This window comes from Nomascus leucogenys, chromosome 8 (genome assembly GCF_006542625.1).
Source record: "Nomascus leucogenys isolate Asia chromosome 8, Asia_NLE_v1, whole genome shotgun sequence".
NCBI classification, from domain to species: domain Eukaryota; kingdom Metazoa; phylum Chordata; class Mammalia; order Primates; family Hylobatidae; genus Nomascus; species Nomascus leucogenys.
Window position 1 is genome coordinate 101012928 of NC_044388.1, and position 23321 is coordinate 101036248.

A 23321-nucleotide genomic window follows, 5' to 3' on the forward strand; every position below is an offset into this window, starting at 1 on the left:
GGGAAGGAAGCACCTCCAGATGGGCTTGAGGAGGGAGTGACATCATTTGGGGAAATTCAGACATTCCCTTATCCATGGCAAGAACACATGTCCCTGGGGCCTGAAGCTGCTCACATCCCGCATCAGGCCAAGCACGTTAGAGCATCGCTGCGCTGGCGTGGCAGGCAACCCCACCTCCAGATGAGGATGCAGGCTCAGAGAAGGCAGGCACAGGGCTGTGGCCACGGAGCTGCTTCAGAGGTGCATGCAGGCTGGCAGGCTGTCCCACCAGCTAACATTGGACTGCCCAGCGACCCCTTGCAATTAATTAGGGGGTGGGGGGAGCATAGGCAGCGAGGGACCTCAGGAGGACCTGGCACAGGCAGCAGGGGGAGTGCTGGGAAGTGGGGCCAGCTCCCGTGCGGGCACTCACCAGCTCCTTCTGCAGAGTCTTCCGGAGCTCCAGCATCCGCTGCTGCATCTGCTTTATGGTCTGTGACAAACCCCACCCCACAGAAAGTCAATCATTAGATGCATGTTTCACCAAAGGAAACAGACCCAAATATCCCACAGGATCCCCTGTACACCTGTGAGGAGCCTCTGCCCTGAGAAGTCATCCTGAGAGGCTGGTGCTCAGCTGTCGCATGCTTGTGCCTACGACTGTTGGGCTGTCATTCCTCTTGGGCCTGGGTCTCCACGTCCCACAGGGGCCACAGTCCCTCTGTGTGGACATGAGTGCCCCAGCGCTGCCCATCCCTTCCCGGGGGCTTGGTCCTCCACACACAGCCCAGGTGGAAAAGGCTCCGGACCATAGATTTTGCCCTCAAAATTCGATTTTTATGCTGTGATCCCCAAGTAGGATACTTAGGTGAGGACTTACAGTTCTCATCACTCCTGCTCTCTTGAAATACATTAATAATCTGCAATGCTTATTTTTTTATTTTTATTTTTTTTTTGAGACGGAGTCTCACTCTGTCGCCCAGGCTGGAGTGCACTGGCGCTATCTCGGCTCACTGCAAACTCCGCCTCCTGGGTTCACGCCATTCTCCTGCCTCAGCCTCTCCGAGTAGCTGGGACTACAGGTGCCCACCACCACGTGGTGCCCAGCTAATTTTTTTGTATTTTTAGTAGAGACGGGGTTTCACCGTGGTCTCGATCTCCTGACCTCGTGATCCGCCCGCCTCGGCCTCCCAAAGTGCTGAGATTACAAGCGTGAGCCACCGCGCCCAGCTGCAATGCTTATTTTGAACACCCTAAAAAGATCATGGTTTTTCTGCACGACTCGTGAACATCCAGTTTTAGATAAATAATTTGGAAAATATTTTCTTTTTTTTTTTGAGAGGGAGTCTCACTGTGTTGCCCAGGCTGGAATGCAATGACACGATCTCAGCTCACTGCAACCGCCGCCTCCTGGGTTCAAGTGATTCTCCTGCCTCAGCCTCTAGGGGAGCTGAGATTACAGGCATGTACCACCATGCCCGACTCATTTTTGTTTTCTTCTTCCTTTTTTTTTTTTTTTTTTTTTTGAGACGGAGTCTCGCTCTCTCACCCAGGCTGGAGTGCAGTGGCGCGATCTCGGCTCACTGCAAGCTCCGCCTCCCGGGTTCACGCCATTCTCCTGCCTCAGCCTCTCCGAGTAGCTGGGACTACAGGCGCCCGCCACCACGCCCGGCTAATTTTTTGTATTTTTAATAGAGACGGGGTTTCACCGTGGTCTCGATCTCCTGACCTCGTGATCCAGCCGCCTCGGCCTCCCAAAGTGCTGGGATTACAAGCGTGAGCCACCGCGCCCGGCCTCTTCTTTTTTTTTTTTTAAGATGGAGTTTCACTCTTGTTGCCCAGGTTGGAGTGCAATGGTGCAATCTCAGCTCACTGCAACCTCCGCCTCCTGGGTTCAAACGATTCTCCTGCCTCAGCTTCCAGAGTAGCTGGGATTACAGTTGTATGCCACCACACCCAGCTAATTTTATTTATTTATTTTTTGAGACAGAGTCTTGCTCTGTTGCCTAGGCTGGATTGCAGTGACATAATCTCGGCTCACTGTAACCTCTGCCTTCTGGGTTCAAGCGATTCTCCTGCCTCAGCCTCCTGAGTAGCTGGGATTACTGGTGCCCGCCACCACGCACGCCCGGCTAATTTTTGTGTTTTTAGTAAAGACAGGGTTTCACCATGTTGGCCAGGCTGATCTCGAACTCCTGACCTCAGGTGGCCCATCCACCTTGGCCTCCCAAAGTGCTGGGATTACAGGCATGAGCCACCACACCTGGCCTTTTTTGTTTTAAGAGACAGCATCTCACTATGTTGTCCAGGCTGGATTCAGTCTTTGAACTCCTGGGCTCAAGCAATTCTCCCACTTCAACCTCCCGAGTAGCTGGGACTACAGCTGTGCACCACCACGCCTGGCTAATTTTCTTTGATGTTTAATTAGTATTATGAGCCTTACATTTATTACACATTCCATACACATTCCATTATTCACTAGACATGCCGAGACATTTTCTCAACTAAAAACTTCATAATATAGAGAAAAAAAAATTTTTTTTTTTTGAGACGGAGTCTTACGCTGTCCCTGAGGCTGGAATGCAGTGGCACGATCTCGGCTCTCTGCAACCTCTGCCTCCCGGGTTCAAGCAATTCTCCCACCTCAGTCTCCTGAGTAGCTGGGATTACAGGCGTGTGCCACCACGCCCAGCTAATTTTTGTCATTTAGTAGAGACGGGATTTCACCATGTTGGCCAGGCTGGTCTCGAACTCCTGGCCTCAGGTGATCTGCCCGCCTCGGCCTCCCAAAGTGGTGAAATTATAGGCACGAGCCACCACGCCCAGTTTTAAATAAAAATTTATTCAAAGTCTCCAAATGGTAATATATCAAAATGCATTCTTCCATGTACCCCCAGTCCACATCCCCATTCTTACACAGCGTGGCTGGAATTGTAAATACATTTTTCATGTATCAGAGTCATCATTGCCTCCTCCAGCTTTCCTAATTGTAACGTCTAATGTGACAGGAACTCCCGGGGATGCCCCTGTCTTACTGCGTGGCTGGGCTTCCACTTTAAAACAAAGCTGGGATAAGCTTTGTTTCCCCAAGCGAGGAATCCCCATTGTTTCTCTTGGGGATGGAATGACTGAGTCAGAGGACCACAAAAGTGTTTCTAACTTCTCCACTGTGAGGCATTTTAAGTGACCTCCAACACACCCAGTTTTGTAAAATGGCACCTTGCGGCTTTGATTTCTATTCTCTTGGCTGACCATGAGGCTGGACACTGCCCCAAAAGTGCATTGGCTACTTTATCTTATGTTATTTGGTTTCCTGGGTTTTCTTCACTCAGTAATTCATCTAATAATTACTGAGTCCCTACACTGTTCTAGGGGCTGGAGAAACAGCAACAAAAAAGACAAAAGTTCACCCTCAGGGGGAAAAGAATCAATAAACAGGCCGGGTTCGGTGGCTCACACCTGTAATCCCAGCACTTTGGGAGCTGAGGCAGGCGGATCACGAGGTCAGGAGTTCGAGACCAGCCTGGCCAACATGGCAAAACCCTGTCTCTACTAAAAATACAAAAAAGCCAGGCACAGTGGCTCACGCCTGTAATCCCAGCACTTTGGGAGGCTGAGGCGGGCAGATCACGAGGTCAAGAGATCGAGACCATCCTAGCCAACATGGTGAAACCCCATCTCTACTAAAAATACAAAAATTAGCTGGGCGTGGTAGCGTGCGCCTGTAGTCCCAGCTACTTGGGAGGCTGAGGCAGGAGGAGAATTGTTTGAATCCAGGAGGCAGAGGTTGCAGTGAGCTGAGATCGCACCACTACACTCCAGCCTGGCGACAGAGACTCCGTCTCAAAAAAAAAAAAAAAAAAAATTTAGCCAGCGTGATCGTGGGCACCTGTAATCACAGCTACTCGAGAAGCTGAGGCAAGAGAATCGCTTGAACCAAGGAGGCAGAGGTCTCAGTGAGCCAAGATCATGCCATTGCACTCCAGTCTGGGTGACAGAGGGAGACTCTGTCTCAAAAAAAAAAAAAAAAAAATCAATAATCAAATCCGCAGTGTATCAGAGGGTATGAAGAGGCATGGAGAAGAGGCAGCATGGTAAGGGGTGGGGTTCTGGTGGTGAGGCTGGTCGGGGTGGCATAAAGAAAGTGAGGGTGACTAGGGAAAGGCACTTCCAAACGGAAGGCTCAGCAAGTGCCAAGGCCCTGAGGTCGGAGGGTACTTGATGGGAGGGAGGCCCCTGTGGCTGAGAGGGAGTGACGAGGACAGGAGGGGCTCAGCTGGCTGGGGTAATGAGGGGCCACACCACACAGGTCTTTGCGGGCCTGTGCAAGGGCTCAGGCTTTCATAAGAGATCGATAGAGACAGGCTTTCATCAGAGGGCTAAGACAGGAGTGCCAGGGAAACCAGTTAGAAGTCTGATACCATCTTCCAGAGAAGAGACAATGGTAACCTGAAGCAGGTGGCAGCGATGTGAAGTGGTGGATTCTGGGAAATGTGCAAAGGGGGTGCTGAACGAATCTGCTAACGGCCTGGATGCTGGCGGAGAAAGAACCAAGGCAGATAGGACAACTCCAAGGCTTTTGCCGTCTACTGAGATGGGAAAGGTGGCCATGGCAGCCAGGGAGCACAGTGAAGCCGAAGTGTGTTTTCCGATGTTTTGAGTTTCAGACACTTTAGAGCTCACGTGGAGACAGGTTTGTGAGGCTAGTGTTCGTGGAGCTGTCTGGGCGGGAGGTAGGGAGGGGAGCCAGCTGCGCCGGGCATGGCTGAGATCACAGAGGAGGGCGCACAGTGCAGAGAAGAGCTGTGAGGGCTGCCCCTGCGCACGGCGGGTGGCAGTGGGAAGAAGACTGGCCTGTCAGAGGAGACGGAGAAGGAGCAGGCCGTGGATGGGAGCTTCAGGAGGAGGAAGAGACACCTGTCCAAGGCTGCCGACAGGCCAATCAGAGGGAAAATTAGGAATTGCCTTCTAGATTTAGCAATGCAGATGTTACTGATGAGCTTGACAAGAGCGTTTTTCTGTGGAGTGGTGGGGGAAAGGTTGAGAGAGATGAGGAGTGGGAATGGAGATGGCAGATACAGAAAGTTTCAACATGTCAGCACGGGAGGTGAGCAGAGCCGCGGCAGCAGGGCAAAGGGTGCGAGCCAAGGGCTTTCATAAGGTGCCTGCACAACGGCGCACCTCTCAGTAGATGGGACGATTCCAAGAAAAAACGACCTAGGCAAGAAGGGGGAGGCAGCTGGCATAGTGCTTGGGGAGGTGGGGGAACAGGATATGAGAGGCTGTGGCACGTCCCTTCTCAGAGGCAGGAGCAGGAGGGTGAGTGAGGCAGGGTTGAGGTGAAGAGAGGAGAGAAGGTAGACATGAAGTTGGGGTTAGGGGCAGAGGGGCGTGAAGGCCCACAGATGAGGCGGGGTTGCGGGGAACACTGGGCTGCCCGCAGGACCATGGTCCTGAGCTTTGAGGGGACCTGAATGCCCAGGTGATGGCACTCTCCAGCCAGGTCTGGCTCCATGGCTGCAGGCAGGGAGCAGGGAAGAGTTGGGTTTAGCCCAAGTTTAACCAGAGCTTGGCTAGGGCAGTCTGAGGAAAGGGAGAGAGGCCAGAGAACCGCAGGTGTCGGGAAGGCAGTGGTCCCGTGACAGACACAGACCCAACGCTGAGCAAGGAGGCAGGAAGGCAGCACAGCTGGTAAGGCCAAAGGCTCAAGGGACGGAGGTCCTAGGGGGCAAACGGGAAATTTACAAACAGGCAAAACGAAACTGTGGGGTTGAGCAATGCAAGCTGAGGTGACACTAGGGAAAAAAGGCAGTCATTGCCAGAAGGGCTGGGATGGGAGTGACTGACAGGGCTGTGAGGGGCCCAGGGGGCTGGGCTTCTGGGATGCTGGCAATGTCCTGATTCGCATCGGGGTGGTTACATGGGTTTGCTTTCTGTTAATTCACTGAGACACATATTTGTCTTGTACACTTTCCTGTGTGTATTTTTTTTTCAATTAGCAATAATTGCACCTCAGATAGACCTCATTGGCTACGATACTGCCACTGCGCAAAGCTTCCGTATTTTATATTAGACATAATGAACACCTTCCCCCTTGTAAAAGATCTAAACACACACACATACACACACACACACACACACACACACACACACACAATTTGGGGGCAGAATTTCAGGCCAGAGCAATAGCCGGCTGGCATACTAAGCTTCACAGGACACTTTAGGAACCGGGATTAAATGAGATCCTGCATTTATATAGGTGGAAAGGCTGGAGGGTGAGGGGTGGGGACCATGACATTTATTGAGCCTCTACCAAATACCAGAGAGTTTATAAAGTTTATGCGACGGTTCACAAACACCTTCATTTCATAACCCCCTCCTCCCACCCAAACAAACCCTTAAAGACAGCTATCAGTGCTATACTTCCACAGCTGTAGAAAGGAAGTACAGACGAAAGAGGACTGCCGCTATGGCCTGGCTGGGGACAGCAGAGCTGGCAGGGAACACGCAGGCTTGCAGCTGCCCAAGCCTGACACTTGGCCAGTTCTCCAGGGGGTGGGGAGAAGAGGGCTGGGAAGGGTGTGGAGGAGGACAGTGCAGGAGGAATGGAAGATCAGGAGGAAGGCCTTTGGGCGAGAGGGGTCATAGTTGCCAGGAGGTGCGGGGGATACCACAAAAACCTCCGAGGATGGACTGGGTCATTTTAGGCCTGAGGGTGGGGACCTGGTGGAGACAGAAACAGCCATGCAAAAGGCATCCTCACCTTATTTTTCTCCAGAAGTTGCTGCTCCAAGTCCTGTTTCTCCTTCTGTAGCTGTGTGAGATCCATGGCCCCAACTTCACCATTTGGTGTTCTTCCTGCAGTTGGAAGCTGGAACACAGGGTCCTGCATGGCCCTCGAGGTCACCTACAAGGTGGTAGCAGCAAATTGAGAGCCAGGACAGGTAAGGTGAAGCTGAGCCACAGGTGTACAGGGAAGGGGAGCCAGACTCATCCCTTAGGTATGGGCTGTTGTGCTCCAACAGGCAACTGGCCAGGAAGCAAATTCCTGGAGAAGATCCAATGCCCAATGCCCACAACTAATCACACGACTAGTCTTTGCTGGGATGAAGGGGCTTGCTCTCCTCTGCCTACCGACAGGGGCGCCATCTGTGATGGGCTCTTCAGGACTCATGGCCTCCTAGCCATATGAGTGCCCTACTTTATTTATTATCTATTTATTTATTTATTGAGACGGAGTCTCGCTCTGTCACCGAGGCTGGAGTGCAGTGGCACGATCTCGGCTCCACCAAGCTCCGCCTCCCGGGTTCACATCATTCTCCTGCCTTAGTCTCCCGAGTAGCTGGGACTACAGGCACCTGCCACCACGCCTGGCTAATTTTTTGTATTTTTAGTAGAGACGGGGTTTCACCGTGTTAGCCAGGATGGTCTCGATCTCCTGAACTCGTGATCCACCCACCTCGGCCTCCCAAAGTGCTGGGATTACAGCCGTGAGCCACCGCACCCGGCCAAGTGCCCTACTTCAAAGAAAGGACCCTGCATGCAGGGGAGCGTCCTGTCCACCATGTGTCCCCACTGCTGCCTCCTTAGGGGCATTCTTGGCACCTGCCCTGCATCTTGCTGTAGCACCCATGCAGGCGCAGCTGGGACTTACGTGTGACTCATTGACTGAGAGCGCTTCAGCCTGCAGTGGGCCCCGCAGCCTCAGCAGGTCCTCCTGCTCTGCGACCACTGCAGCCTCCTCCGCCTTCAGGGTCCTCAGGGCCTCCAGCTCGGCCTGCAGCTGGTGTATCTGCAGCAGGGCAGAGTTGTGACCTAGGTCGGGGAGGAGGGGAGGGGGCACTGTGAGCCCAGTGACTCCATGCTGCTTGGTGGCAAGGCCGTCACAAGGCAGGATGCTGGGCCTGAAAAGGAGAGAAGGCTCAGCCAGGGACAGACTCCTCACCTCGCTCCAGCTGGAGAATCTCCTGCTCTTTCTGGAGAAGCACTTTGGTTTTTTCCCGCAGATTCTGTTCCTTCTCATCTATTATGGCTGTCAGGTTAGCTGCCTTGGAGAGAAAAAACAAGAGGGAAGGTTGCGAGCAGTGACTCCATCTTCCCACAGAAATCTTCACTTTCCCGCTCTCCAGGGTACACCATGAATCCCTCCCTGAAGTCCACGACCCAGAGCAAACCCCCAGCTAAGCTCTGCTCCTATGAACGTGCACAAATCCATTCTCCTTGGTAGGGGCCCTGCACAGGGGCAGTCGCCTCCCACTGCCTCCTGGCCAACAGTGGGTCAACCAGAGACGTGGCCATTCTGCCCAGCCCAACAAGCTGTCATAACTTCCATTTCCTCAGTGCCTGCAACATCCCCAGCACTAGACACGCATTTGATATATGTTACCTCATTATAGAATGGTTTCCCAGAAGTGTAAGTAGAAGGACTACAGTCCTCATCAGAGGAGACTCAGATTTGTTAAGGACTTACCAAAGGCCTAAAGCCACTTAACTAGAAGCTCTGGGGTCAGATGCAAAGTCTACCTTCAAGGGAGGCTTTCCCATACTTCCTGCAAAAACTCAACCCAACCTTACGTGGCCTCTGGGGCAGGTGGGCAATGATAGGTCACCTCACAGAATTAGAGCCCAGTAGGCCCCTGGGCATGGACCATTTTCCAGGTAATTACAGTTGAAAAATCAGAAAAGGGCATCCTATGAGGTGAGGGTTTCTTTATAACATTTGTCTCCCAGCTTCCTAGAGAGCACAGGGACCCATGCAGCTGACTGCATTCCCTGAGTCCTGAGTTTACTACCCCTACCCTGGAGAGACAGGCCCTCTCCAACAGTCCCACAGTAGGACGGGCCTGCTGCTTGTGGGACTGCAGGGGTACCTCACCCCTCGGCGTGAAACAGGGCCCACCTGTTGCTGGAACTCTTCCCTTTGCTTCCGCACCTCCTCCAGGGCTTGAGCCATGGCCACACTCACAATTTCTCTTTGGCTCCATTCTTCCTACAATGCAGAAAAACACCGAGCCCCAAAACTTAGTTCACAGTTTTTTAGCTGTATGCCACGCAAGAAGCCCAGCAGACAGGGCACGGCTTTGCAGAGCCAGACCAACATGCTCCCCGCTTCCCCAGGCTCCCAGCCTGGCCCCTCTCTGCCATGCCCTCAGTATCCCTCTCAGAGCTGTCCTGGCAGGCAACCCACCGACTTCTCTGGAAATGGCACACCACTGAGGATCGAATGCCCCACGAGCACCCCTGCCAGGACCCACACCAAGGCTAGGGGCCTATCCTGAAGAGCTGGTCTAAGGACAGTAGCCAAGAACAAGAAGTCAGACTCGCAGGCCACGTGAATGGAGTGGGGGACTGGAACAATTGCTTATGGAAAGAATAAGAAGTAATGACCAGGGACGGTGGCTCACACCAATAATCCCAGCACTGCAGGAGGCTGAGGCGGGATGATCGCTTGAACCCAGGAGTTCAAGACCATCCTGGGTAACACAGCGAGGACCTGTCTCTATAAACAATAAGAAAAATTAGCCGAGCATGGTGTCACATGCCTGTAGTGCCAGCTATTCAGGAGGCCGAGGCGAGAGGATTGCTTGTGTCCAGGAGGTTAAGGCTGCAAGAAAATGGATTCCTTCAAGCATCAGCTAGTGAGGGGCTAGGCCGACAAGACAGAACTGAGTCTCTGTGGCTCCAAAGTCTGTGCTAGTGCCGCAGAGCCACATAAGATCCAGCACTGTGGGAGGTGGGGTTGACAGTGCCTGCTCAGGTTCACTGTGGCACAAAGCAGGGCCTGCAGCTTGCAGAAGCCACCAGGCCACCCATGCACGGCTGCCTCTGCACCTGGGGATGATTCTCCAGGATGGGCTTAGGGAACAGCTGCTTTGAAGAGCGTGGATGGAGAAAAACAATTCTAAATATGTGTGCACCTAATAGCAGCACTTCAAGATACACGAAGTGAAGACAGACAGAACTAAAGGAAGAAAGAGACAAATCTACCATCGTAGTGGAAGATTGAGCACACCCTTCTCAGTAGCTGATGGAACAAGTAGACTGTTAAACGAAATATGGCCTTGATCCGTCTCACCCAGAGCTTAGCAATTTTATTCACCTTCAAATAATCCACCTCAGGCTTCAGCAGTCCTCGCTATTATGAGAGGGTCCCATTCTTTTTTTTTTTTTTTTTTTCTTTTTTGAGACGGAGCTTCTCTCTTGTTGCCCAGGCTGGAGTGCAGTGGCGCCATCTCAGCTCACTGCAACCTCTGCCTCCTGGGTTCAAACGATTCTCCTGCCTCACCCTCCCGAGTAGCTGGGACTACAGGCATGTGCCACCACGCCCGGCTGATTTTTATATTTTTAGTAGAGACCGGGTTTCGCCATGTTGGCCAGGCTGGTCTCAAACTCCTGACCTTAGGTGATCTACCCGCCTTGGCCTCCCAAAGTGCTGGGATTATAGGCATGAGCCACTGCGCCCGGCCTCCCTCCCTCCCTTCTTCCCTTCCTTCCTGAGACAGAGTTTCGCTTTTGTTGCCCAGGCTGGAGTGCAATGGTGCGATCTCGGCTCACTGCAACCTCTGACTCGCGGGTTCAAACGATTCTCCTGCTTCAGCCTCCCAGGTAGCTGGGATTACAGGCATGCACCACTATGCCCAGCTAATTTTTATATTTTTAGTGGAGACGGACTTTCACCATGTTGGTCAGGCTGGTCTTGAATTCCTGACCTCATGTGATCCATCCGCTTTGGCCTCCCAAAGTGCTGGGATTACAGGGGTGAGCCACTGCACCAGGCCCATTTTATTTTCTATTTCATTAATTTGTGTGCTTATATTTTTTATTTCTTCCTTGAGTTTGATTTGTGCCTTCTTCTGACTTTTTGAGATGCATACATGGCTCAATTTTCAGGCTTTCTTCCTAAGAGATGCCACTGAGACTGAAATTTCCTTCCATGCACTGCTTTAGTTATACTTGACCAATTTTGATCCATAGTATTTACAAAATCATTTATTTCAAAATATTATAATTTTTTTTTGAGACGGAGTTTTGCTCGTCACCCAGGCTGGAGTGCAATGGCACAATCTCAGCTCACTGTGTGAGCCACTGCGCCCAGCTTTATTTCAAAATATTTTAAAATTTCCATTGTGATTTTTTTCTTTGACCTATGGGTTATTTGAAAGTGTATTTCAGGCTGGGCATGGTGGCTCACGCCTGTAATCCCAGCACTTTGGGAGGCAAAAGTGGGCGGATCACCTGAAGTTGAGAGTTCGAGACCAGCCTGACCAACATGGAGAAACCCCATCTCTACTGAAAACACAAAATTAGCCTGGTATGGTGGTGCGTGCCTGTGATCCCAGCCACTCAGGAGGCTGAGGCAGGAGAATCACTTGAACCCAGGAGGCGGAGGTTGCAGTGAGCCGAGATCGCGCCATTGCACTCCAGCCTGGGCAACAAGAGAGAAATTCCGTCTCAAAAAAAAAAAAAAAGTGTATTTCTTAAATGTAAACATATAAGAGTTTTCTATATGTTTACATTTAAATTTTTATGTTTTTGGAAACGGGTTCTTGCTCTGTCACCCAGGCTGGAGTCCAGTTTGTGGTGATTGCTCACCGCAGCCTCGACCTCCTCGGTTCAAGAGAGCGTCCTGCCCCAGTCTCCTGAGTAGCTGGGACTACAGGTGTATGCCTTGATGAATTGTGATGAAACCATCACCCTAATAAAAATAGTAAAAATACCCAGAAAGCTTCCTCCTGTCCTTTTGTAATTTATTGTATTAATTTCAGTTATTCTATTTTTCAGGTTTAAAATTCCATTTGATTCCTTTTTTAAAACTGCTGTCTTTTATTATAAGTATAATAAAATAATAGAACTATTCCACATCTTGCTGAAATTTTAAATTTTGTCTTTTATCTCCTTAAACATAGTAAGCATATGATATCTGAGCCCTTGTGAGTCTGTTTCTTTTGTGCTGTTTTGTATTTTTGTTTACCTATCTTTGATTTTGTTTTTTCTAGTCACCCAGGAACACTAATAACCTGGGATCATTTTAATCCAAATTTAGCTAATGGGCTTTTCCTAGGCCACCCCATGTCCTTCAGTTAGTGCAATCAAAGCTGGGGGCGGGGTGCGGATGGGGTGCTGGTTACTTCCCGTTCAAGCTTACTCCTACCGTGTAGTCCAGTGGTGTGCCTAACCAAAGCTTTCAGGATCTCCCAGGCTGGATCCAAGCTTTAATCAAATTTAAACTCCAAATTTTATTCCCCTAACTCTGAGAAACTATGAAAACTTTAGATAAACTTCCAGCCTCTTCAGGATCAGCAGATACTACCACGGCAAAAGCTGCTTTGCATGCTGGACTCCTGTCCCTGGGCAGGATGGGCCATTCCTCACTGTCCTGTAGGCTCCTACAAGCAGATGTTCTCTTATTTTGGCCAGTTTTTCTGGGAGTCTTCAGGTGAGCTAGTCTGAATTACCTAGTCTACCTTTACTGTAAGTGGAAGCACCTCTCTAGTCTCATTTTAACCTGCTCTCATCAACCATATCCCTACGACTCTACGGTGACTATTCTTCCCAGCATTACCAACAAACTCAGTCTTGCCAAATCTAATGGTCAGCTCTTTGTCTCCTTTTTTGACCAGTTGGCAGCATATGACAGAGTTCACTACTCAATCCTTCTTGTAGCACTTTCTGCCCTGTACTTCCAAAGCCCCACATGCACCTGCTTTTACTGCTACCCTACCTGCGGCTCCTTTGGCATCTGTCAGCCTTCTCCTTTTGTTCTGAGCCTGTGCCTGCGGGTGTGGTCATGGCCCTTCATTTTGGCCTCTTTTCTGTCTGCACTCATTGATAGCCATTTGGCTGTAATTTTGCCTATGAGCTATGCTGATTGATGGTTTCCTAATTTAAAGGTGTGTGTGTGTGTGTGTGTGTGTGCGTGTGTGTGTGTGTGTGTGTGTTTGAAATAGGTTCTTGCTCTGTCATCCAGGCTGGAGTACAGTGGTACGATCTTGCACACTGCAACCTCTGCCTCCTGGGCTCCCAAGCAGCAGCAACTATAGGCACACAGGCTTCCTAATTTAAATATCTACTCAGAATCTGCTCCGATTTCCAGACTTGTCAGCCTACAGACTACTAGATATGCCTGTTGGGTAGGCCTCTGAAGCTCAACATGCCAAAAATGGAATCCACTCTTGACATACCTCCCAGGACCCCCATCTCAGTGGTTTGTACATACCCTATTCATTCAGTTACCCCAGTGGTTCGCTGCCAGCAGTGCTTTTGCCCCCACGAGACATTTGGCAATGTCTGGAGACACTGTGGTTGTCCTAAGTGGGGCTGCTACTGACATCTAGTGGGTAGATGCTCCTAAGCAGCTTATCATGCATATTTGCAGCAAATACAAGGAACCTCCGCAACAGAGACCATCCACAACAGAGACCCATCCACAACAGAGAACCTCCACAACAGAGAACCACCCACAACAGAGACCCTCCACAACAGAGACCCTCCACACAACAGAGAACCATCCGCAACAGAGAACCATCCGCAACAGAGAACCATCCGCAACAGAGAACCTCTGCAACAGAGACCCTCTACAACAGAGAACCACCCACAACGGGACCCTCCACAACAGAGAACCTCCACAACAGAGAACCATCCACAACAGAGAACCATCCGCAACAGAGACCCTCCACAACAGAGACCCTCCACAACAGAGAACCACCCACAACAGGGACCCTCCACAACAGAGAACCTCCGCAACAGAGAACCATCCGCAACAGAGAACCATCCGCAACAGAGACCCTCCACAACAGAGACCCACGCACAACAGAGACCCTCCACGACAGAGAACCATCCACGACAGAGAACCATCCACAAGAGAGAACCATCCACAACAGAGACCCTCCACAACAGAGAACCATCCGCAACAGAGACCCTCCACAACAGAGAACCATCCACAACAGAGACCCTCCACAACAGAGAACCATCCGCAACAGAGAACCATCCACAAGAGAGAACCATCCACAACAGAGACCCTCCACAACAGAGAACCATCCACAACAGAGAACCATCCACAAGAGAGAACCATCCACAACAGAGACCCTCCACAGAGAATCTCCACAACAGAGAACCACCCACAACAGAGACCCTCCACAACAGAGAACCATCCACAAGAGAGAACCATCCACAACAGAGAACCACCCACAACACAGACCCACCCACAACAGACACCATCCACAACAGAGACCCACCCACAACAGAGACCCATCCACAACAGAGAACCACCCACAACAGAGAACCACCCACAACAGAGACCCACCACAACAGAGACCCTCCACAACAGAGAACCCTCCACAACAGAGAACCCTCCACAACAGAGACCCTCCACAACAGAGACCCATCCACAACAGAGAACCACCACAACAGAGACCCACCACAACAGAGACCCACCCACAACAGAGACCCACCCACAACAGAGAACCATCCACAACAGAGACCCACCCACAACAGACACCATCCACAACAGAGACCCACCCACAACAGAGACCCTCCACAACAAGAACCATCCACAACAGAGAACCACCCACAACAGAGACCCTCCACAACAGAGAACCATCCACAACAGAGACCCTCCACAACAGAGAACCATCCACAACAGAGACCCTCCACAACAGAGAACCATCCACAACAGAGAACCTCCACAACAGAGAACCATCCACAACAGAGACCCTCCACAACAGAGACCCTCCACAACAGAGAACCATCCACAACAGAGAACCATCCACAACAGAGAACCATCCACAACAGAGACCCATCCACAACAGAGACCATCCACAACAGAGACCCACCCACAACAGAGACCCATCCACAACAGAGAACCATCCACAACAGAGAACCACCACAACAGAGACCCACCCACAACAGACACCATCCACAACAGAGACCCACCCACAACAGACACCATCCACAACAGAGACCCACCCACAACAGAGACCCTCCACAACAGAGAACCATCCACAACAGAGAACCACCCACAACAGAGACCCACCCACAACAGAGACCCTCCACAACAGAGAACCATCCACAACAGAGACCCTCCACAACAGAGAACCATCCACAACAGAGACCCTCCACAACAGAGAACCATCCACAACAGAGAACCTCCACAACAGAGAACCATCCACAACAGAGACCCTCCACAACAGAGACCCATCCACAACAGAGAACCATCCACAACAGAGAACCATCCACAACAGAGACCCACCCACAACAGACACCATCCACAACAGAGACCCTCCACAACAGAGAACCATCCACAACAGAGACCCTCCACAACAGAGAACCATCCACAACAGAGACCCTCCACAACAGAGAACCATCCACAACAGAGAACCTCCACAACAGAGAACCATCCACAACAGAGAACCCTCCACAACAGAGAACCATCCACAACAGAGACCCATCTACAACAGAGAACCCTCCACAACAGAGACCCTCCACAACAGAGACCCTCCACAACAGAGAACCATCCACAACAGAGAACCTCCACAACAGAGAACCTCCACAACAGAGAACCTCCACAACAGAGAACCATCCACAACAGAGAACCTCCACAACAGAGAACCATCCACAACAGAGAACCTCCACAACAGAGAACCCCCACAACAGAGAACCTCCACAACAGAGAACCATCCACAACAGAGAACCACCAAACCCCACAACAGAGAACCTCCACAACAGAGAACCATCCGGCCTCAAACGTCAATAGTGCTGAGGTGGAGAAACTCTGAGTTATACAAACCAAATCTAGGTGTCATCTACAATTCCTATTTTTCTCCATTCCTAAGTCCTAAAAGTTCCATCTTAGGCAGGGCATGGTGGCTCACGCCTGTAATCCCAGCACTTTGGGAGGCCAAGGCAGGTGGATCACTTGAGGTCAGGAGTTCGAGACCAGCCTGGCCAATATGGTGAAATCCTGTTTCTACCAAAAATACAAAAATTAGCCAGGCATGGTGGCACGTGCCTGTAGTCTCAGCTACTTGGGAGTTGGGGCATGAGAACTGCTTGAACCCAGGAGGTCGAGGTAACAGTAGGCCGAGATCATTCGACTACACACCAGCCTGGGTGACAAAGTGAGACTCTGTCTCATATACAAAAAACAAAAAGCAAACAAAACAGCTCTATCTCTAAAATAAATCCTGATCTGAATACTTCTTCCCAAGTCCACCACTAACGTGCTAGTCACTTCTGGCCTAGATTCCTAAAAAGTCCCCTAAACAGTCTTCCTGCTTCTGCTCACGCCTCCCTGACCAAACATTCTTCACAGGCAGCCAGAGAAATCCTTTTAAAACAAAACTTCTCACATCACTTATCTGCTTAAGACCTGCCATAGCTGGTTAGGAGTGGTGGCTCATTCCTGTAATCCCAGCACTTTGGGAGGCCAAGGCGAGTGGCTCGCTTGAGCACAGGAGTTTAAAATCAGCCTGGTTAACATAGCAAGACCCTATCTCTACAAAATAAAAATTAATAAATTTTGCACACCTGTAGTCTTAGTTATTCATGAGGCTGAGGTGGGAGGATTGCTTGAGCCTGGGGAGTTGAGGCTGCAGCAGTGAGCTGTGATCACACCACTCCACTCCAGCCTGGGCAATAGAGCAAGACTGTCTCCAAAAAAAAAAAAAAAAAAAAGACCTGCCAGGGCTTCCCATGATTCTTTTTAATGCCTGTGTCCCCCCCCACCACCAGCCATGCTCTCCCCTGGCCACTAGCTGCAGCCACACTGGCCTCTGTGCTATTCTTTGAACAGACTAGGCTTTTTCCTGCCTCAGAGCCTTTATATTTGTTATTTCTTCTGTCTAGAATATTCCTCCTCAAATATTCACATTGCAGGCCCTTCTGCCAGCATCAAAGCCTTCCCTAACTTCATATGGAAAAGAGACCTCTCCTCCCCCACCTCCCCATTGACTGTCCTTGCCCTGCTCTATTTTCTTCATAGCATTTATCGTTAATCTGTAACTTGGTTACTATCTCTAGTTGCAAACTCCATAAGAAAGGAACTTTACCTATTTTTTTCCACTGCTATTTATTTTATTTTATTTATTTACTTTTTGGGACAGAGTCTCCCTCTGTCACCCAGGCTGGAGTGCAGTGGCATGATCTTGGCTCACTGCAGCCTCCACCTCCCGGGTTCAAGTCAATCTCCTGCCTCAGCCTCCCAATTGGGATTATAGGCGCACACCACCACACCCAGCTAATTGTAGAATTTTTAGTAGAGATGGGGTTTTACCATGTTGGCCAGGCTAGTCTCGAACTTCTGACCTCAGGTGATCCACCCACCTTGGCCTCTCAAAGTGCTAGGATTACAGGTGTGAGCCACCGCACTGGCTCATTGCTATTTAATACATCCCAGCACTTACAGTGATGCTTGGCACTTACAGATACTCAAATGTTTATTGAAGGAATGCATGAAAAAAAAATCTGACTCCAAAGTCCATGCTTCTCAGGATGCAATGCTACTGCATTAGTACCTAAGTCACTCATCAGATCTGATTACTGGAAGCTTACTAGGTGCAGGCATTCATCTATGGACACTCTCAGAGAAGATCGCTGCCAAAGGATCAATAAGATCTTTGAGTCATGACCAAGCCGGGCAAGTACTACAATGTCCCATTATCCAAGGTGCTTTGAAAGGGGCCAGGGGAGTCTGGGGGCATATAAGAAAGTGACAGAATCTTTCCACCTTTTTATCCAGTTATGTTTAGGGAATGAAAGAGGCATCATCCGATTAAAGTTCCAAGTTTGCAGAAGAGAAAGTGTAACAATCCAGCAGATTGTTTCTTCATTTCTGTACATGGTCCCTGATATAAACAAGCAAAACAAAGGTCCTTATCATCTTTTAAGGCCTTGCTTTAAGGTCTCCCTGGAAATATCAGCAAGAGCAGTGTTTTGACAGCATGACTTTCAAGCAGCGGTTGATGCCACAGAGGAAGGGCTGGCCTCTGTGGTAGGGTGAAGTCAGACCAGCACCACCTCTAACCAACTATGCAACTTGCACAAATGATTTACCCTCGGAACCTCAATGACATTAACTGCCAAATGAACGTAATTCTTCCTAGTGTCCTGGATCCCTGAGAGATCTTAATGAAGTGGCAATTTCTGGCCGATGCCTAACAGAACTATTGAACAAATGCTAATTCTACTCCTCTTGTACTGTAAGTATGAGAAGTGGGGCACTGTATACACATGTAGAAAACATGAACACTTTTATGAAACTCTGATTCAACTAGATAAATACCTTCAGCTTCTTTAGTTCAAATTGGTGATTTTGTAAGGAACGTTCATATTCATTCCTGCTTTCTTTAAGGGCTGCATTTTCTTGCTCTAGTTGTCTCTGCCAATTCAGAAGAACATATATATAAAAAAAGTCTTCACTACCATATTTCCCTGGGCGCAGGGAGCATGGACCAGGAAGAAGGCATAGGGAGGAACAATATACATTTTAAAAGCCAATGGGAAGAAGCAGAGGGGACTGGTCAGAAAGTAGGAAGTCTCTGTGGAAACTCCAAGGAAAAAGAAAACCCATCTGTTTTGAGTTTTATAAAAAGCAGCCTTTTTACATCCAGTATCATGAGCAGGTGTCTCTGGAAAGATAACAACTGCTCTCGGCTGGGTGCGGTGGCTCATGCCTATAATTCCAGCACTTTGGGAGGCTGAGGTGGGCAGATCCCTTGAGCCTAGGCGTTCAAGACCAGCCTGGGCAACACAGTGAGACCTTGTCTCTCCAAAAAATTAAAAAATTAGCTGGCTGTGGTGGTGCACGCCTGTAGTCCCAGCTACTTGGGAGGCTGAGGTGGCAGGATCACTTGAGTCTGAGAGGTTGAGGCTGCAGTCAGCTGTAATCATGCCACTGTACTCCAGCCTGGGTGACAGAGTGAGACCCTGTCTCAAATTTAAAAAAGCTGCCTTCTAAAGTGGTTTCCTAGTGCAGAGGCGGTGCTGCACTGTCAAGCACGAGGCTGATTTCGCTGTGCGGGACCCTGGTGCTCCTGGGCCCACCCTCTCTCAGCTCTTCACTCACCATCCCTTGCTCTGCGGCAGTCTGGTCAGCTGCCCGCGCTCTCTCCAGGGCCATGATCTGGGCTTCTAGTGCCTGGGTGCGCTCCAAGAACTGCTGCTCCAGAGCAAGGGCCTGCTGCTGCACACGGCTGCTCTCCTGGTTGGCGGCAGCCTGCGGGGAGACCAGAGGACGGTCAGTCAGGGTGACGATGGTTTCCAGTGGGGGATCTTAGTCTGGCCCTAGGTGAAAAGATGAGTATCCAACAGAAACAACTCTCTCCTGACCCCGTCCCCCCTGGCGTTGCTGAGGTCCCCCCCTGCAGGCTCTGCCTGTTGCTCCTGGACCCTGGCCTGTCCAGAAGATGGAATCTTGATGTCATCACTCCATCCTTAAGGTGTGTGAGGACAGCTCTGGGCACCAGCCAGCCCTTAGACACAGGCCTCCTTCACACTACTCAGTGTTGCCTCAGTGGCTGCGGCTTTCCCTGGGGAGAAATTATACTGGGGAGGCAGTATAATACAGCAATGAAGAACAGGGCTTTGACACGAGAAAGATGTGGGTTCTGCCATTTACTGGCTGCGAGCCTGTGGGCTACTGAGCCAATCTTTCTGAGCTTGCCTTGTCTACAGGATGAGGATGACAGTGCATAATCCTCAGGTCTCCTGAAAGGACTAAACGAAAACACGTGCATAGCACTGAGCACAGTGCCTGGGACATGGCGAATATGCAATACACGCTGGCTGGTTTGATTTCCCTGTCTTCTAACTCCATACCACGCCTGGCCTGTGATGACAGGCCACGCCCTTGCCATCCTCTCCCCAGAGTCTGGGCTTGTTCTCCCTGCCCCTGATTGCAAGTCAAGGCTTGACTCCTAGTGGAGCTGCCACCTCTGACAGCCCCAGGACCAGACTGGACCAGAAGGTGGGATGTAAGGTGGAAAGGAGCTGCTGGTGCACCTCCCAGGTAACTCAGGCCCACCAGTAGGTCCTGACTCCCTCCACCCCCTGCTGCTGGCCTGCTCACATCCAGCACAAGAACTGTATCTATGGGCAGGTCCAGGTACCGTTGCCGAAGTTGGGAATGAGTTTGGAGCATCTGCAAAGGCCTGGAGAGAAAGCATTAAGGGCCTGGAATGCAGCAGCTCCAATAAACACTTACGAGCTCCTGTATCTGAGCTTCCTGGGCAGCCACGACGCCCTTGCTCTGCTGGAGCTGCTCCTCAGAGGCCTGCAAGGTCTGCTCCAGTTCTCTCACCTGAGAGGGAAGCAGAAGCATTCTTTCTGTTCACAAGAAGCTGAAGAGTGGTAACAAATGGCTTTAAAATGCAAAGCGATTTAAATAAAACAGGTACATTATAGAAAAATGTAACCTGAGAAAAAAGATACCGCATAAGTCTACCATTATAAAACACGAGCATTCTAATGTATTTTCTTAAACTCTCTTTTAATGACTTTTGTTTATAGCTTTATATAAAGTTTTAATAAGACAATGTAAAACTTTGTATCTTTTCCCTACTCTTAAATGTCCTTCTGTCTCCATGTAATCTTTAGACCTCAGATTATTATTTCCTCAAAAGTGTTTTGTAATTTACTGACCAATTTGCCTACTGTGCTGGCTACTTGTAGGCTTTCTGTTTTTCCCATCTAAAAGAATGCAGCAATTAACATCTTCATACAGTTTTTTTTTTTTTTTTTTGAGACAGAGTCTCGCTCTGCCGCCCAGGCTGGAGTGCAGTGGCGTGATCTCCGCTCACTGCAGGCTCCGCCTCCCGGGTTCATGCCATTCTCCTGCCTCAGCCTTCCGAGTAGCTGGGACTACAGGCGCCCGCCAACATGCCTAGCTAATTTTTTGTATTTTTAGTAGAGACAGGGTTTCACCGTGCTAGCCAGGATGGTCTTGATCTCCTGACCTTCTGATCTACCTGCCTTAGCCTCCCAAAGTGCTGGGACTACAGGCGTGGGCCACCATGCCCGGCCTATTTTTTTTTTTTTTTTTTTTTTGAGATGGAGTGTCACTCTGTCATCAGGCTGGAGTGCAGTGGCGTGATCTCAGCTCACTGCAACCTCCACCTGCTGGGTTCAAGTGATTCTCCTGCCTCAGCCTCCTGGATAGCTGGGACTACAAGCGTGCGCCACCACGCCCAGCTAATTTTTTTTTTTTTTTTTTTTTTGAGATGGAGTCTTACTCTGATGCCCAGGCTGGCATGCAGTGGTGCAATCTTGGCTCACTGTAACCTCCACTTCCTGGGTTCAAGCGATTCTCCTACCTCAGCCTCCTGAGTAGCTGGGACTACAGGCACATGCCTGGCTAATTTTTTGTATTTTTTTAGTAGAGACGGGGTTTCACCATGTTAGCCAGGATGGTCTCGATCTGCTGACCTCGTGATCCGCCGACCTCGTGATCCGCCTGCCTCGGCCTCCCAAAGTGCTAGGATTACAGGCATGAGCCACCGCACCTGGTTGCTAATTTTTGTATTTTTAATAGAGACAGGGTTTCACCATGTTGGCCAGGACACACAGTATTTTTTTTACCTGGTTTGAATCACTTCCTTAGGACAGATTCCCTGAAGTGGAATCACTGTTCACAATACAAATTCAGGATTTACTCATTCCACAAATACTGAGCAAGACTGACTCCATACCAGGAATTGCACCTGGGCACAAGGCCAGTGCCATGAGTGGGACAGATGTAGACTGGCCCTCAGGGACTCACTGTCTAGTACTGAGTTGCACTTGGTTCTCCAAGATGGCATTTTTACCAGATTCAAGCTATACCTATGAATTTCTCTTAGAAAGCCTTCTTATTTACTGAATAAGGTCTGGCCTTGGGGAGCTTTATTATTATTATTATTTTTTGAGACAGAGTCTCGCTCTGTCCGCCCAGGCTGGAGTGCAGTGGCATGATCTTGGCTCACTGCAAGCTCCACCTCCCAGGTTCACGCCATTCTCCTGCCTCAGCCTCCTGAGTAGCTGGGACTACAGGCACCTGCCACCATACCCAGCTAATTTTTTCTATTTTTTAGTAGAGACGGGGTTTCACTGTGTTAGCCAGGATGGTCTTGATCTCCTGACCTCGTGATCCACCTGCCTTGGACTCCCAAAGTGCTGGGATTACAGGTGTGACCCATTGCGCCCAGCCACGGAGCTTTATTATTAAACATAAGCACAAGGAAGGCTGTATGCAGCTTGGTGAAGGACAGGTAGACACACAAGGAGAGGATTTTTTTTTTTTTTTTTTTTTTTTTTTGAGACAGAGTTTTGCTCTGTCGCCCAGGCTTGAGTGCAGTGGTGTGATCTCGGCTCACTGCAAGCTCCGCCGCCTCCTGGGTTCACGCCATTCTCCTGCCTCAGCCTCCCGAGTAGCTGGGACTACAGGCACCTGCCACCAAGCCCGGCTAATTTTTTGTATTTTTAGTAGAGATGGGGTTTCACCGTGTTAGCCAGGATGGTCTCGATCTCCTGACCTCGTGATCCACCCACCTCGGCCTCCCAAAGTGCTGGGATTACAGGCATAAGCCACTGTGCCCGGCCAAGGAGAGGACGTTTTTAAGGCCTAGGCTCCTCACATACATTGACATCTTAGATTTAACTGAAACAATCCCATGAGAAAGGGGCTACTAGTCCACGGAGAAGAACAGGATTGTTACTAGCTCATGACTGCAAATTTTATTGATGGTAGCGCCAAAACTAAGACGTTGTTTTTCACTCCTGAGATCAGAAAATACCTAAGTCTCAATTTAGAAGCCAAGTTCAAGACAGATTCAGATCTTCAAGAGATTAAAGAAAAAGTTACCATATCACCCTGCAATTTTATTCCTAGGTATATACTGAAGAGAAATGAAAACACTAAGTCCACACAAAAACCTTGTACAGGAACGTTCATGGTAGCATTATTCACAATAGCCAAAAGATAGAAACAACTCAAATGTCCATCAAAAGCTGGGTGTGGGTTGGGTGTGGTGGCTCATGCCTATAATCCCAGCATTTTAGAAGGCCGAGACGGGTGGATCACTTGAGGCCAGGAGTTTGAGACCAGCCTGGCCAACATGGCAAAACCCCATCTCTACTAAAAATACAAGGCGTGGTGGTCTATATGTGTAGTCCCAGCTACTCAGAAGGCTTAGGCACAAAAATTGCTTAAACCTGCGGGGTGGGGGATGCAGTGAGCCAAGATCACACCGCTGCACTCCAGCCTGGGCAACAGAGCGAGATTTTGTCTAAAAAAAAAAATAATAAGCTATACCTTTGCCTCCCTAAGTGCTGGGCTTACAGAGTGGGGGCTTGTGCCTGTAAGCCAAGCACTT

At 49.9% G+C, this 23321-nt stretch overlaps 1 protein-coding gene and 1 non-coding gene across 7 annotated transcripts in view; both read right to left on the minus strand.

Moving 5' to 3' along the window:
* Nucleotides 1-23321, minus strand: part of GOLGA1 (golgin A1) — a 62987-nt gene that overhangs the window by 2236 nt on the left and 37430 nt on the right. For 5 of the 6 annotated variants that reach the window (XM_030817806.1, XM_030817802.1, XM_030817804.1 and 2 more), the window contains 8 exons: nt 20177-20272; nt 19040-19189; nt 18257-18352; nt 8879-8968; nt 7925-8027; nt 7634-7794; nt 6743-6886; nt 413-472 (listed from right to left, as the gene is read on the minus strand). In XM_030817806.1, the coding sequence (XP_030673666.1) occupies nt 413-472; nt 6743-6886; nt 7634-7794; nt 7925-8027; nt 8879-8968; nt 18257-18352; nt 19040-19189; nt 20177-20272 (900 nt within the window). The remainder of the gene's footprint in view (nt 1-412; nt 473-6742; nt 6887-7633; nt 7795-7924; nt 8028-8878; nt 8969-18256; nt 18353-19039; nt 19190-20176; nt 20273-23321) is intronic. The other variant, XM_030817807.1, reaches the window with a different exon arrangement.
* Nucleotides 5898-6035, minus strand: LOC115836559. The gene has a single exon (XR_004031610.1). It is a non-coding gene; the product is annotated as a U4 spliceosomal RNA (small nuclear RNA).